Source organism: Rousettus aegyptiacus, unplaced genomic scaffold, assembly GCF_014176215.1.
Source record: "Rousettus aegyptiacus isolate mRouAeg1 unplaced genomic scaffold, mRouAeg1.p scaffold_m13_p_2, whole genome shotgun sequence".
NCBI classification, from domain to species: domain Eukaryota; kingdom Metazoa; phylum Chordata; class Mammalia; order Chiroptera; family Pteropodidae; genus Rousettus; species Rousettus aegyptiacus.
Window position 1 is genome coordinate 13,843,686 of NW_023416295.1, and position 13,425 is coordinate 13,857,110.

At 51.7% G+C, this 13,425-nt stretch overlaps 1 protein-coding gene across 1 annotated transcript; it reads right to left on the reverse strand.

Moving 5' to 3' along the window:
* Positions 1 to 1,028: 1,028 nt before the first annotated feature.
* On the reverse strand, positions 1,029 to 8,042 carry DES (desmin). The gene is made up of 9 exons (XM_016156858.2): positions 7,395 to 8,042; positions 6,379 to 6,439; positions 6,162 to 6,257; positions 5,851 to 6,012; positions 5,588 to 5,713; positions 4,952 to 5,172; positions 3,660 to 3,703; positions 2,040 to 2,122; positions 1,029 to 1,832 (listed from the first exon to the last, which is right to left on the reverse strand). Exons 1-9 carry the CDS (start codon positions 7,967 to 7,969, stop codon positions 1,791 to 1,793), a joined length of 1,410 nt encoding a protein of 469 aa, XP_016012344.1. The 5' UTR covers positions 7,970 to 8,042; the 3' UTR covers positions 1,029 to 1,790.
* Between the last annotated feature and the right edge of the window lie 5,383 nt (positions 8,043 to 13,425).

The following is a 13,425-nucleotide window of genomic DNA, read 5'->3' on the forward strand; positions in this document are numbered from 1 at the left end:
GGCCAAGGAGGGGACAAAGACACCAGAAAGGTTTTTAGAAGTTTCTGGGGGGAAAAAAAGGAACATCAGACTAAGGACCTGAAGACTAAAACCCCATTAGGTTTATTTCACCTGCAGACTGAATGTATTGTGTTTGTGATCTCTACCCTCTTCTGCTCTCTAAAGGGTAATCCTTTAAATCTCTGAGATGTGGCAGGAAGGCTGAGACCTACGCGGACCCATCAAGCTTCCTAAATTGCTGATCCACCTGGAATTTAAAAGAGAGACAGCCTTGACTCCTGCCCCCATGGCAACCCAGTTGCCTCCAAGCCCTACACTGAATGATCAAGGCTTCCCATGGAAACCTTTAACACACCTGTGTGAATACTTTATTCCACGATTTCCTAATTTTATTTTCATATGTCTTACGTTCTCCTCCCATCTTCCCACATTCTCCCAAAATTTCCCTTTAGTATTTTAATTGAGAGAGCATTGCGTTAAAATTATAGATTAATAGAGGATGAATGAACATCTTTAGAGTGTTGAGTGTTCTCCAAGAGCAAGATAGAGCGTTCCACTTTCTTAAACATTGTCATTCTTCTTGAATTGGCCCTTGTGCATAAAGGGCGTGCAGGCGGGTTTAATGGGAAGAGGCTGTAAGCTTCTTTGGGGAAGGAACTAGGGGAGCCCTACTTCAGGTCCCATTTGTGGGGAGCAGTGGCGACCTCCAAAAAGAGCTGCAGGTGGCGTCCCTGGGCCCTGATGATCCGAAGGGGCGGTAGGAGGTCCAAGGCGGGCAGTCCCAGAATTGGAGCCTAACAGGAGCTGTTTGTGGTTCCCCAACAAAAACCACCCGCCCAGCCTCCTCCCCCATATGCTGTGCCCGTAGAACGAGACTGGGAGGCTCTGGGAATAGAAGGGATGACAGGCCCTGGGGGGCAGTCTGGCTGGGCATGAGGGCAGTACGCAGTCCATCACAAGGAGTAGTGCGACAGGGCCCTGGGGGCCCCTAGAGGAGACCTGGCGGTCAAGACAGCAGGAGACATCACTAGGCTTGTGCTTATCTTTTTATTGTTTCTGTGCCGAGCCCCTGCAGTGGGGGAGGGGCAGGCACAGGGAGGTGAGCACCCCTCCCACCTGCCTGAGACCGCTCGCTCTCTGCCTCTCTCCTCTCCTTTCCTCTCAGCATCTCTCCCACCCTCTCTCCTTAATCTCCTGCTCCCACATCTGGCACCTTCGGGGGTTCCCTCTTGCAGCCACTGCTTGCTAAGCCCACCCTGGGAACATATATAGAACCATGGGGTTGGTTAGTGCCCCCCAGCAGTCTCCCCCAGTTACCCATCTGGGTTACTGAGAAGGAAGCCCTCTCTCTCTCTATGACCCAGGCTGGGGAGTAGAGAGGTCCACAGAGCTCGATCCTGACCCTGTGGGTCCCAACACTCTGCTGGGGAGCTGGGGGAAGGGCTCTCCAAAGCCAGAAGAGGCTAGAGCCTGAGGTCACAGAGGTGGGAGGTGCAGGGTCACCGCTCTCTGCCTTGGTTCCATCTGGACCCTACCCAGCACACCCCAGGGGTAGCTGAGAGTTACTCGCTTCCAACATCCAGGACTCAAACTGCTGGGGGCTCCCTGTGCCAGGCAGGGATGGGCCATGTCCCCTGTGGGGACCACGAAGGGTAGGTGGTGAGCAGGCGTCAGAGGCTGTGAGGGGAACGCTGTGACTGGGTGTGGTGGTCTGGGATGAAGGAGGCTGGCTTTAAGAGGCAGTGGGGACAGAGGCAAGGACGGCTCTGGTGGCAGAAGGGTCTCCGGCTTTAGAGCACCTCGTGTTGCTGCTGTGTGGCCTCACTGACGACCTGAAAAGGAAGAGAATCCCAGTTCACTCCAGTGCTGGCAGGAGAACGGCTCCACAGCCAGCTGCCCCCACCCGGCATGGCGGGTCTCCCGCTTCCCCCAGGCGGGGGCTTGAACAAGCACAGCTGGCGGAAAGCGCCTGGGTGACAGCCCCCCGGACACACTCCACGGCCCCCGCCAAGGGTAAGGGGACCAAGCAGACCGCTCACCTCCCCATCCCGAGTCTCGATGGTCTTGATCATCACTGTCTTCTTGGTATGGACCTCGGAACCCCTTTGCTCAGGGCTTGTTTCTGTAACAGATCCATCCACATGCTCAGCCTGACCAAGTCCAGGCCCAGGCTGCTCCAGGGGCCGGGAGACCACCTCTACTCCCATGGAGCAGAGCCCAGAAGACTCCCACCCCCTCGAGATAGGCCTGGTACTTTTTCAGCAAGACTTTTATCACAATACTGTCCTTGAGCTCAGCAGCACACCCAATAAGTGGCTCTGCAGATCCCAGAGCTCAGATGGGATCAGAAGCCAACAGATGTGCTCCAGGTGTGGACTAGTTCAGACAGGAGGGACCTGTGAGGCCCAGGTCCCCCAGCCTCCCCATCCTTCACACACCTCGCCCCTCTCCACCCCTGGGCTGCAGGAAAGTCTTGAATGAATTTGTACCCTGACAGTTACGACCCTAAAGCCCAGTCCCGAGATACTCTTTTGGAGGACCTCATGGTACCCAGCCCCCTTTAAGACTCCAGATGAGTAAATTGATGTCTTAATGTAAGAGAGATGCACAGGAGCCAGTCACTGATTCATTGTGTTGAAAGCCAGTGACTTGCCCCTCTGTGCCTTGGTTTCCTCTTTGTGATATGGTGACCATGATACTTGCCATGGCCACAGAATTATAAATTTCAAAGAGCACGAAGCGGTTTTGAATGCAAGGTTCATACGTGGTTTCTGTATAAACTAATAACTAACAAGAGAGGTTCTGAGTTTTATAGGAAAGGTCAAATTTAGGTCCTTGGTGTTAAGAGTTTGGTGTTCGTGAATCTGCTTAGTGAGCAACCAGCCTGGGATAAACGTTGTAACTCGGTGGAGCACAGCGTGTATTTTTTCCTGATGGAAATGAACATCGAAGATATAAACGGTTTGATCTAGGAAAGGCGAAGCTGCCAAGGACTCCAAATTCCTTTCCTAATGTGTCATTATAGTGTGTTTTTCTGCTCTCAGGGGTTGGAAAGCCACACAATCTGCATATTACTAATGGCAGAATGGCAGAATGCCCTAGGAGCTCCTTCTTCTAATTGTTTGGCTTTGCTAAGGTTTGGCTTCATTATTTTAAACATGCATCTAACATCTTGCTCCAGAAAACTGGAGGTATTCAACAAGCAGCAGGAGGTGGAGGTGGGGGGGGGAGGTGCTTGGCAGCTTCCCAAATAGACAATAGGTGGTGGGTGCCTTGCAGCCCAGCATGTATGGTTCTAGATGCTCCTGTTGCCAGGCCCCTAAGGACAACCGTGGTTCCTTCAGAGTTTTCAGTATATCAAGGAACAGAAGCTGTTTGCTGCTGCTCTATACTCCCAGAAGGTGCAGGGGACATGGTCAATAAAGTACCATGAAATGAAATCAAATGAAATGAAACAAAATGAAACGAATAAAATAAAATGCTCTCTGTCAGAACATGCCTCCAAACCTCCCAAACCCTTGCAGCAGCCCCGTTTTTCTTCCCCAGATGCCAGCCCTGTCCCGTGGTGCCACCCTCCCCTCCTGGCTGGCCTTGGGTGATGCCCATGCTGGACTTCTGCCCCTGGTCGCTTCGGCCTCCACCTGCCAACATGTACTCACCTCGGAAGTTGTGGGCAGAGTAGGTCTGGATAGGGAGGTTGATCCTGAAGGGGAAGAGACCAAATCCCCAAAGGGTTAGGACCCTCCATGTCTCCCTGTGACCACTCATCAACACTTGCCCTGGTCCCCTCTAAACACCATCCTCAGACGTCTCAGCCTCATGGACCTCAGCACTCCCACTATCACACTGCTCAAGGCGTGGGGTCAAAGGCCAACTCCAGCTGTCCCAGGAACTGTCCCTTCTGGAAGCATCACCCAGCCCATCTCTGACCTGCTGATAAGACACCAGGACCCCCAACCCCACTGCACTCTCCAGTTCATCAGTAAGAAGAATTTCCTTCTTACTCTCGACACTGCAGGATATATTGATAGCAGCTGTGAGAGACATCCATTGTGTGTGCCCACCCTCCAGCCAGGCTACGTTCTAGGAGCTTCCATTCCCATTTATGCCTAGTGCTGGGAAGATGCAATGTTATCTTACAAAGTTATTATATATATAGGTGTTATTCTATGATATCTGAACTCTATGTGTGAGTCTATATCTAGCATGTCTGCTGATTTTTTAAAAAAACTTTAGATGTTATCATTTTTATGAATATTAATGGGCATCATTTTTTTGAGTTAATGACCTACTTTAAATTGAGGTTAAGTTTGCATATAGTTAAATACACAGACCGTTAGTGTGTGATCCAGTGAGTTTTTATCATCTGTATCCATATAACTACCAGTCTAAAACAAGATATAGAACATTTCCTTCACTCCGGAAGGTTCCCTTGTGTCCCATTTCAGTCGTATGTTGTCTTCTGCGTCTAGAGGTGAGTTGACATGTCTGAGCATGTTATTCTGGTTCTCCTCCTATGAACACGTATGTGTGTGTGCACACACGTGCACCCTGGCCCTTAGCCTGTGTCCAAGGCTCTCTGCCTCTCCCCCTATCTCTATCTGCCCCCTCCCTTTCCCTCTTCATCATTCCCCACTTTGCTCTCATCTCTCCCCTGACTGTCGGTAATATTTTATTACCAGTTGCTGAACGTGATTTTATGCTGCTGGTTCTTAATTCTGAAGGTAGATGAGGGAATACTTACATTTCTCTCTTTATAAAAGCTATTAGTTAAATCAATTTTTACCCAGGTGGCCTTGGTTAATTCTGCAATTAATGGAGTGGTGGCCTCTTGCATAAAATTGTTTTCAGATCTTATTGAGGTGATCCTGAGCCCCACACCTGGGGAAGGAATGGGCCCCCGCCCCACACCCTCCAGAACTCTACTGCTAGTGCTGGCCTCGCCCCTCACCGGCTCTCTTCGCCCTCCAGCAGCTTTCGGTAGGTGGCAATCTCCACGTCCAGGGCCATCTTGACATTGAGCAGGTCCTGATACTCCCGCAGGTGGCGAGCCATCTCATCCTTGAGGTGCCGAATCTCTTCCTCCAGGCGAGTGATGTTGTCCTGGTAACCACTGGCTTCACTAGCAAAGCGGTCCTCCAGCTCCCGCATCTGCCTCATCAGGGAATCATTCTGCAGGGGACAGGTGCCCAGGTCAAGGTCAGGTTGTTGGGGGGGAACACTAGGGGCCCAGGACGAATAGAGACACAGACATCTGGGGTTGGGAGCAACCCCAGATATAATCAGGTCCAACAGTTGTTAAATGAGTCTCAGTCAGGGAACCTTGAACTCAAATGAAGTGTTATGTAGACACTCATCAAATAGAACCGATGAAAGAGAGCAGGGCTGTTTGGCCTCCTCACCCCCGTATAGGAGCCCCATGATTTGTTGACAGCCCAACTGGTAATCCACCTGTCTGTTTTTACCCCGTGATAGATATGAGGAGACAGAGGCTCAGAGAGGTTATGCGATGGGCCCAAAGTCAGAGAATGAGGGTGTGAGCTACAGGCAGGAAGGGCTGAGCTGGACAAGGTGGGCAGGGACTCACAGTGCCCTTGAGGGCGTCGATCTCACAGGTGTAGGACTGGATCTGGTGTCGATACTCCATCATCTCCTGCTTGGCTTGGCGTAGTGCATCATTGTTCTTGTTGGCTGCCTGGGTCAGGTCGGACACCTAAGGGCAGAGAAGGGCCCTGAGATGATGCAGGTCGGGGTGGGCAAGGGAGCATGGAGACCCCAGCTCACCCTTCTCCCCATGGATGGAGCCACAGAAACCACCTCCAGACTGGGCAGAGGAGCAGGGCTGCCCACCTTTGACTTGTACCACTCCTCAGCTTCTGAGATGTTCTGAGCCGCGATGGTCTCGTACTGGGCCCGGATGTCCCTGAGGGCGGCAGTGAGGTCTGGCTTGGACGTGTCTATCTCTACCTGGACCTGTTGTTCCTGAAGCTGGGCCTGTAGCTCTCGGATCTCCTGCAGGGTGCAGCTGGGCTTCAGTCCCTTCCCAAGCCCACAGGACACCCTCGTATCCCTATCCCCAGAGGCCACCACCACCACCACCCCCCTTGCCACCTGCTTTCACCACCATCTAAGGACTCTAAGGAGGAGGGCCCAGGGCATACCTCTTCGTGCACTTTCTTAAGGAATGCGATTTCCTCATTGAGAGATTCAATTCTACGCTCCAGGTCAATGCGAGCTAGAGTGGCTGCATCCACATCCTGGGGGAGGTCAAACAAGAGGAACAGGGTCACCTATCACCAAAGCAGGGCAGAGAGGGAGACCAGGGGCCATACGGGGGAACAGAGAGGTAAGGCTGTTGTGGGACCAAAGAGGGCTCACCCCTCGGAAGGCAGCCAAATTGTTCTCTGCTTCTTCTTTCAGATGAATCTCCTCTTGCAGCCTGGGAGGACAGATAGAACAGACCGTTGGTGGTGATAAAACTGGCCCTGGAGATGACTGGCCCGAGGCTGTTCAGGGAGTGGGCTCAGGACAAGGAAAGAAGGGCTGGCTGTTGGGTAGAGACAGGAGGCCCCGCCCACCCGGGGAGGGAACAGGAAGTGGCCCAATTTCTGCCCCACAGCCACACCCTGGAAGTCTATGTCCCTACCAGATTGTGACCTCCCTGAGATGAGAACAGTGTCTATTTTTTTACCCACTTCTGCGTTCCTGATTCCCAGCTCCAGCCTGGCCCATGTAGGTACTCAATTAATGTTTGTGACCTGGGTGGCAGGGCGGCCACTCTGTTCACTCAGGCTTTCAGATGCAGGACCCATGAGTACTTGCTGCCCTTCAGTACTAGGAACCTGGCGGAGCGCGCCTTCCGATTCTCCAAGCTTTCTGAGGGCTGCAGCCCCCAACCCATTCTCCCCTTTCCTCTGATTTACCCATTCACCTGTGAAATGGCACAGCCTTAGCCAGGCCCAGGGACGGAGAGTCCCTCGCTAACTCCCTCCCCGGGGCCCCACCACAGATGAGCTGAGCTACGCTTGGATTCCCTGCCCCCTGCCCTTCCCAGCAGCCCCAGGTTTCCTTGTCTCCTGTCAACCCCCCTGTCCCCTCTGACTGCATTGGGTCTCTTTCTTCCCCCCATTTGCCTGCCTGACCCCCAACAATGTCACCGTGGCAGCTTGAGATGCTTTTTTAGGGGGCCATCCAGAGGGCAGCTGGTCTTCCAAGAGCTCCCATTTCCACCCCAATAAAACCCCTGCTTGGCAGCATGGGAGCACAAGGGAGAGATCCTGAGTCTAGCTCCTCTCGGGGGACACAAGTAGGGTGCCTTCTTCCTGGCTGGGGCAGGAAAGGGTCCCAGGCGCCCAGCCCGTGGAAAAGGGGTTCTGGGAGCACCCGGTGCTCACTTGGCCTTGAGCCTCTGCAGGTCGTCCAGCAAGTTGTCACGCTCCACGTCGACACGGGCACGCTGGTTGTGGAGCACCTCCACCTGGCGCCGCAGCTCGCGCAGCTCCTCCTCGTAGATCTCTGCGACCCGAGTGGGCTCGCGGCCCTTGAGCCGGTTCACCTCGGCGGCGAGCGCCGCGTTCTGCTGCTCGAGGAAGCGCACCTTCTCGATGTAGTTGGCGAAGCGGTCATTGAGTTCCTGCAGCTCCACCTTCTCGTTGGTGCGCGTGGCCAGGAACTCCTGGTTCACGGCATCGGCCAGCGAGAAGTCCAGCAGGTCACCCGAGCCATAGGAGGAGGACACGCGGGCCCCCAGCCGGTTGCCCCGCAGCGGCCCCAGGCCCCCAGCCCCACCCGACGTGCGCGACACCTGATACACGCGAGATGTCACCGAGCTCGAGGAGCCCTTGGTACCGAAGCCCCGTCGCTGGAACACGGGCGAGCTCAGCGGGGAGCCCAGCGAGAAGGCGGGGGCCCCGCCGAAGGTGCGGCGGTAGGAGGACACGCGCTGGCTGGATGAGTAGGCCTGGCTCATGGTGGCGGCGCGGGTGAGGCTGGGCGGCAAAGAGGAGGCAGCGGGCAGGCGGCCGACCGGAGAGTGGATGCGGCTAGGGTAGACAGAGCCCCCAGCCGTCGGCACTATTTGTATCCCTCCTGACATCAGCCCCCGCTGCCCCTCCCCTGACAGCTGCAGGATCCCGCTGTCCTGCCAGGAAAGGGCGGCCCCTGGCGTGGGGGCGGGGAGGCCAGCTCCCCAACAAGAGGCCTGCGCCCCTTAGCCGGCTGGTGGGGGGCCCACGAGGGTTATGGGAGAGGCTGGAGGACCTAGGAGAGCAGAAGATGGGCTGGCCTGCCAAAGGCTTCACCAGGACAGAAAAGCATGTCTGAAACCCCCCAGGCAGGCCCCTCTCTCCCGTGGGTGCCTGCCTTTTCTGGGGGGGCCTTCAAGGGAGAGCGCCTGGGAGAGGCTTCTATTTAATTTAAGGGTCTCCTTTTTGCTCCAAGATGAGACTTTGAATCATTTCCTGAAGGGACAAGGCCTGTTCCCAAGAAAGGCTCCAAGTCACCTTTTTTCTAAAGATTCTCTCTCTGCAAGTGGCAGAGATTTGGGAGGGCTCTGACAAAGACCAGGAGACCACCCGCCAGGCCTAGAGGCTGAGGGTCTCTAAGCAGATCCAAAAGAGGGAGGGTGTCATGGGGACAGAGAGCAACCCTGGTCAGAGCAGGCCTGCTCAGGTATACCCATGGGCACCTGGGTTCTATCTCTGGGCCTCAGTTTCCCTCTGGATTAGTACAGGCCCTTTCCTCCTGCCTCCCCCTCCTCCCCTTACTGGTAAGGGTGAGACCTCAAGTTTACAAACAACAGCGTGATTTCTCGTAGAGTCCAAAAGAGTCCGATGGCCTATCAGTTTTCAATCACTGCGTATGCTCTCACCCCCACACCAGCAACTTCTGGCTTCTTCCCCTTTGTGCCCACCCCACCCCGCTCTGATTCATCCCCCTACTCACACCACCCACGACCATACACACCAGGGGTTTGTGTTTTGTCAGGAGCCGCATGTCAACCCAGCCATCTCTGGCAGCAACGGCTGCCAGCCCGAAATACCAGAGCTGGTATTTATAGAGGAGAATGCACGGGTCCGGGGAAACAGGCACACGGGAGAGGAGCTCTGGGGGTGGGGGCCGGGTACCTGAAGAAGCATGGGTGTGAGATGGCTGAGGAAGGCTTGGGCTGATAAGCCCCACTCACTTCCCATCTGTGTAATGGTCCAAGCCCCCAGAAGGCATGGAGCCCCTCGGAGGGTTTGCCCATCCCTTCACAGCCTCCCCTCCTTAGTACAAGGCACTGGCCGACCCCCCCCCCCCCGCCCCCAAGGACATTCCCACTTCTCCACCTCCACCTGGCACTCTGCAGGCCAATCTTACACCTGACCCTTTTGGAATGCAAACCTTGGAAACAGAGTGCTGATCCTCCCCAAGCTCTGCCATCACCAGCAGCACTAATTACTAGCAGATAAGCCTTTTACTTCTCTGTGTTTTCCTTATAAAGTGGGAATGTTAGCCTTGCCATTTCTACCCTGTAAGTGTTTGAAGGGGCTCAGGTCACGATATGCAAAAATAATAACAATACCTTACACGTACTGAACACCTACTGTATGCCACTCCGCTGAGCACTCCACAGCTCTGATCCCCAATTCTCCAACAACCCAATGAGGTAGGACCTAGTTTTCCCATTTCATAGCTCAGGAAATTGAGGCAGGCTGACTGCAGAGTCCATGCTTTGCCCCCAGGGCGAGTGTGAATGTGCCAGGTGACCTGTAAAGGGTTTCGTTACTGCTATCTGTTCAGTCATTAGATATTGTCTAATTTTCATCCAAGAGACAAGCTTGTGAAGTGGGCGGAGGAGTTCCAGATATTCTTATCCGGGCTTCGAGTCACCGCAAGCTGTTGCATTCTGGCTATTTTTGTGTCTCATTTCCCAAACTAGATTCTAGGCTCCTGGAGAATTTTGGAGACCATGCGGATTCTTAGCACATCCCAGGCAGCACTGTCCTTGCTGTAGTTCAAAGTAGCCTGCAAGCTTGCTTTCCCATCCCCCTTATTTTGGTAATAAATGCTACACACACACACACACACACACACACACACACACACACACACACCAGGAGTAGACAGGTGACTCAGCTCTCAGCCAGTCTTAGAACTGCATCCCTCTCACTGCAGTAATTGGCTCAAAGGATGGGCCTGGACCTGAGCATGGCCAACCAGAGAGCTTCCCTGGAATTTATAGATGGAACGGGGATTACTAAACCGGAGCCTACAGGCAACCATGTTTCTTGCCCTCTGGGGAGGTCCTTCTGGAATAGGAGGAAAGAGAAGTCAACTGCAAGAAGAGACAAAGACAACTACAGAGGAGGAGAATGCCAGGCAGGCCATCTAAATTCCAGCGCTTGGGGCCCTGGTTCTGCAGCTCTTCCCTTGATTTTGGGAGCTCCCTCAGGGTCCTTCCTGGTTTGGGGGCCAATAAACCTTTCTTTTTTTCATTTAAGGCACTTGGTGTTTGCTTCTGTCACTTGTCGTCAAAACTATCATGACTAATCTACTGCAGGGACTGTGAACCCATTCCCATGAAGCTGGAGAGGACAGCACATTTTTGAGACTCTCTCTGCGAACAGTCTCCAGACCACATAAGGAAATTGCTCTTCGGACCAGCCCGAGGCCTAGGTTTCTTGGTGATATGAGGCAGAAAATACATGAATATATCATGCCATCTATTCTCTAGTCAAAATCAACATCTCCCAAACTTGGCTCTGAACCACTTTGGGCTGTTTCCAAAATTCAGTTTCACCCCTGAGGATTTGCTACCATGGAGGGTAGCAAAACAACACTCCAAGGCTTGGAAGGCCAGTGAAAGAGGAGCACTCCGAAACACGTCCGGTTTCAGCAGCAGCGCCGCGGGAGTAAGAGTTTCGCCTCCTCGGGGGACTGCTTAGGATCGGACACACGAAAAATAACAATAATTTATCTGGATGGATAACATATTCAGCATAAAATTCAAGAGGTCCCATTCCGTGGGGCGCCTTTTTATTCTGTTGATAGTATCCTCGATGAACGGTTTTTCATTTCCATGGAGTCCTTTATTTTTCTTTGACTGCCCGTGCTTTTGGTGTCATATCCAAGAAACCGTCGTTAAGTCCAATGTCATGAGTCTCACCCCTTGTTTTCTTCTATGAGTTTTACAGTTTTATGTATCTGATCTATTCTGAGTTAATTTTTGTATGTGGTGTAAAGGTAAGGGTCCAACTTTATTCTTTTGCATATTTTCCAGTTTCCTCAGAACCACTTGTTGAAAAGACTGTTCTTTCCCCCACTGAATGGTCTTGGCAGCTTTGCTGAAAACTAGGCATGTATGTGAGGATTTATTTCAGGGAAATTATTCTATTCCATTGGCCTATATATCTGTCCTTATGTCAGATTCGCACTCTTTTGATTACTGTAGCTTCCTAGTAAGTTTTGAAATCAGGAAGTGTGAGTCCTCCAGCTTTGTTCCTTTTCAAGATGTTTTGGCTATTCATAAGTTTCCTATGAATTTTAGGATAGATTTTTCTACTTCTTCAAAAACATTGGTGGGATTTTGAAAGGGATTGCATTGAATCTGTAGACCACTTTGGGTAGTACTGACAGTACCAAACAACAGATTTAACAATATTAAGTCTTCCCATCAATGAACACAATGCCTTTCCATTTATTTCTGTCTTTTTTATTTGAGCAATGTTCTGTAGTCTTCGATTTACAAGTCTTATGCTGCCTTGGTTATGTTTATTCCAAAGTATTTTAATCTTTTTGATGCTATTATATATGAAATTGATCCTGTGGGGTTTTCACTGCATTCTGTTAACGTGGTGTGTTATACTGATTGATTTTTTCATATCTTGAACCATCTGTGCATTCCAAGAATAAATCCCACTTGGTCATGGTATATAATCCCTTTAACATGTTGCTGAATTTGATTTGCTAGTATTTTGTTGAGAATTTTTATATCAATATTTATAAGGCATAAGATGCCTCCCTGCCTCTTGTGTGTCTTGGTCTGGCTTTGGTATCAGGGTAACGCTGGCCTCACAGAACAAGTTAGGAAGAATTCTCTCCTCTTCAAATTATTGGGAGAGTTTGAGAAGGATCGATGTTAATTCTGAATGGTAGAATTCACCATCGAAGCCATTTTGTCCAGCTCTCTCTTCTTTGATGGGAGGTTTTGAGTCATGCTCAATATCTTCATTTGTGTTTCATTTATGGATTTGCCATAGTTTACTTGGCCAATTTTTTTATCGATAGTCATTTATATTGTTTTCAGTCTTTTGCTACTATAAACAATGCTGCTACAAACATCCTTGGGACACACTCTTGAATGTATAAATTCAGCAGTCAAATTATTTTATGGTCACTCCTCTTCCCTGAGCTAACTCAAGTGAAAAAAGTGAAGATTCACCAAGACAGACAATTTCGTTCAGCATTTGTCAGAAAAAGGGGACAATTCTCTCTCTTCCCTGAACTACTGAACCAGCAAAACCCATTCGTGTATGTGATATGGTACCTCATACAGGGGGTGACAGCGATACATTTTGTTGAATCAGTTAAAGAAGAAAGGCAGTCCTGATGTTCACTTGAGATCTTCCCAGATTACTCTTGACCTTGGAGAGTCTCAGAAACTTTTAAGATTGGAAGCAACTTTATAAGTCACAAGGTTGACCAGTCCCCACGCCCCTACCTCTCAGTTAAGACTTAAATCTTCTCTACTGTGACTCCAGCAAGCACTGCTCCAGCTTGAATCCCTCCACTGCTTGGGAAGTCGGCATCTCCAGGCAGCCCATTCCACTCCATAAAGAGTCCTGGGGTGCCTAACATGTGTCTATCATAGGACGGTGGCTAGCTCTGCTGTTAGAAAACGTTGCCTTACATTTGAACCGGGGTGATGTGTCTCTGCCATGCCACTTATTCTAACTCGTGAGCCAAACAGAGCAAGAAGAATCCCCTTTTCACAGAGCTGTCCCTCAATGCTTTCAGGGGATTTCTCATGCCTTTTGAAGATTTTGCCCGTTTCGGCATTGCCAGTTTCTCTCTCTTCCCTGAACTACTGAACCAGCAAAACCCAAACTCGTCGTGGCCTCCTAAAAGCCCCACAGGACTGGCCCTGCCCACCTCACCCATCTCAGTTCATCCTGCTGTCCCCTTTCCTGTTGAGTGACACTGCCAAGTTCTTTCCAGCCTGCAGACCTTAGCATTTGCTATTCCCTGCCTTCCCCTCTGCTCAGTGTCTGGGTGGCTTCTGGGTGCCTAGACAGACCTCTGAACCTCACAAAGAGCTCCTGGGAGACAAGGGCCCTGCCTACCCATAGGGCCTCCCAGATCCCACGGATGGCATGGGTAGGGGGCGGGTGGCTGGTGTGGGCAGATGGCTGGAGTGGACACACTGACCTGGCCAGCACAGGG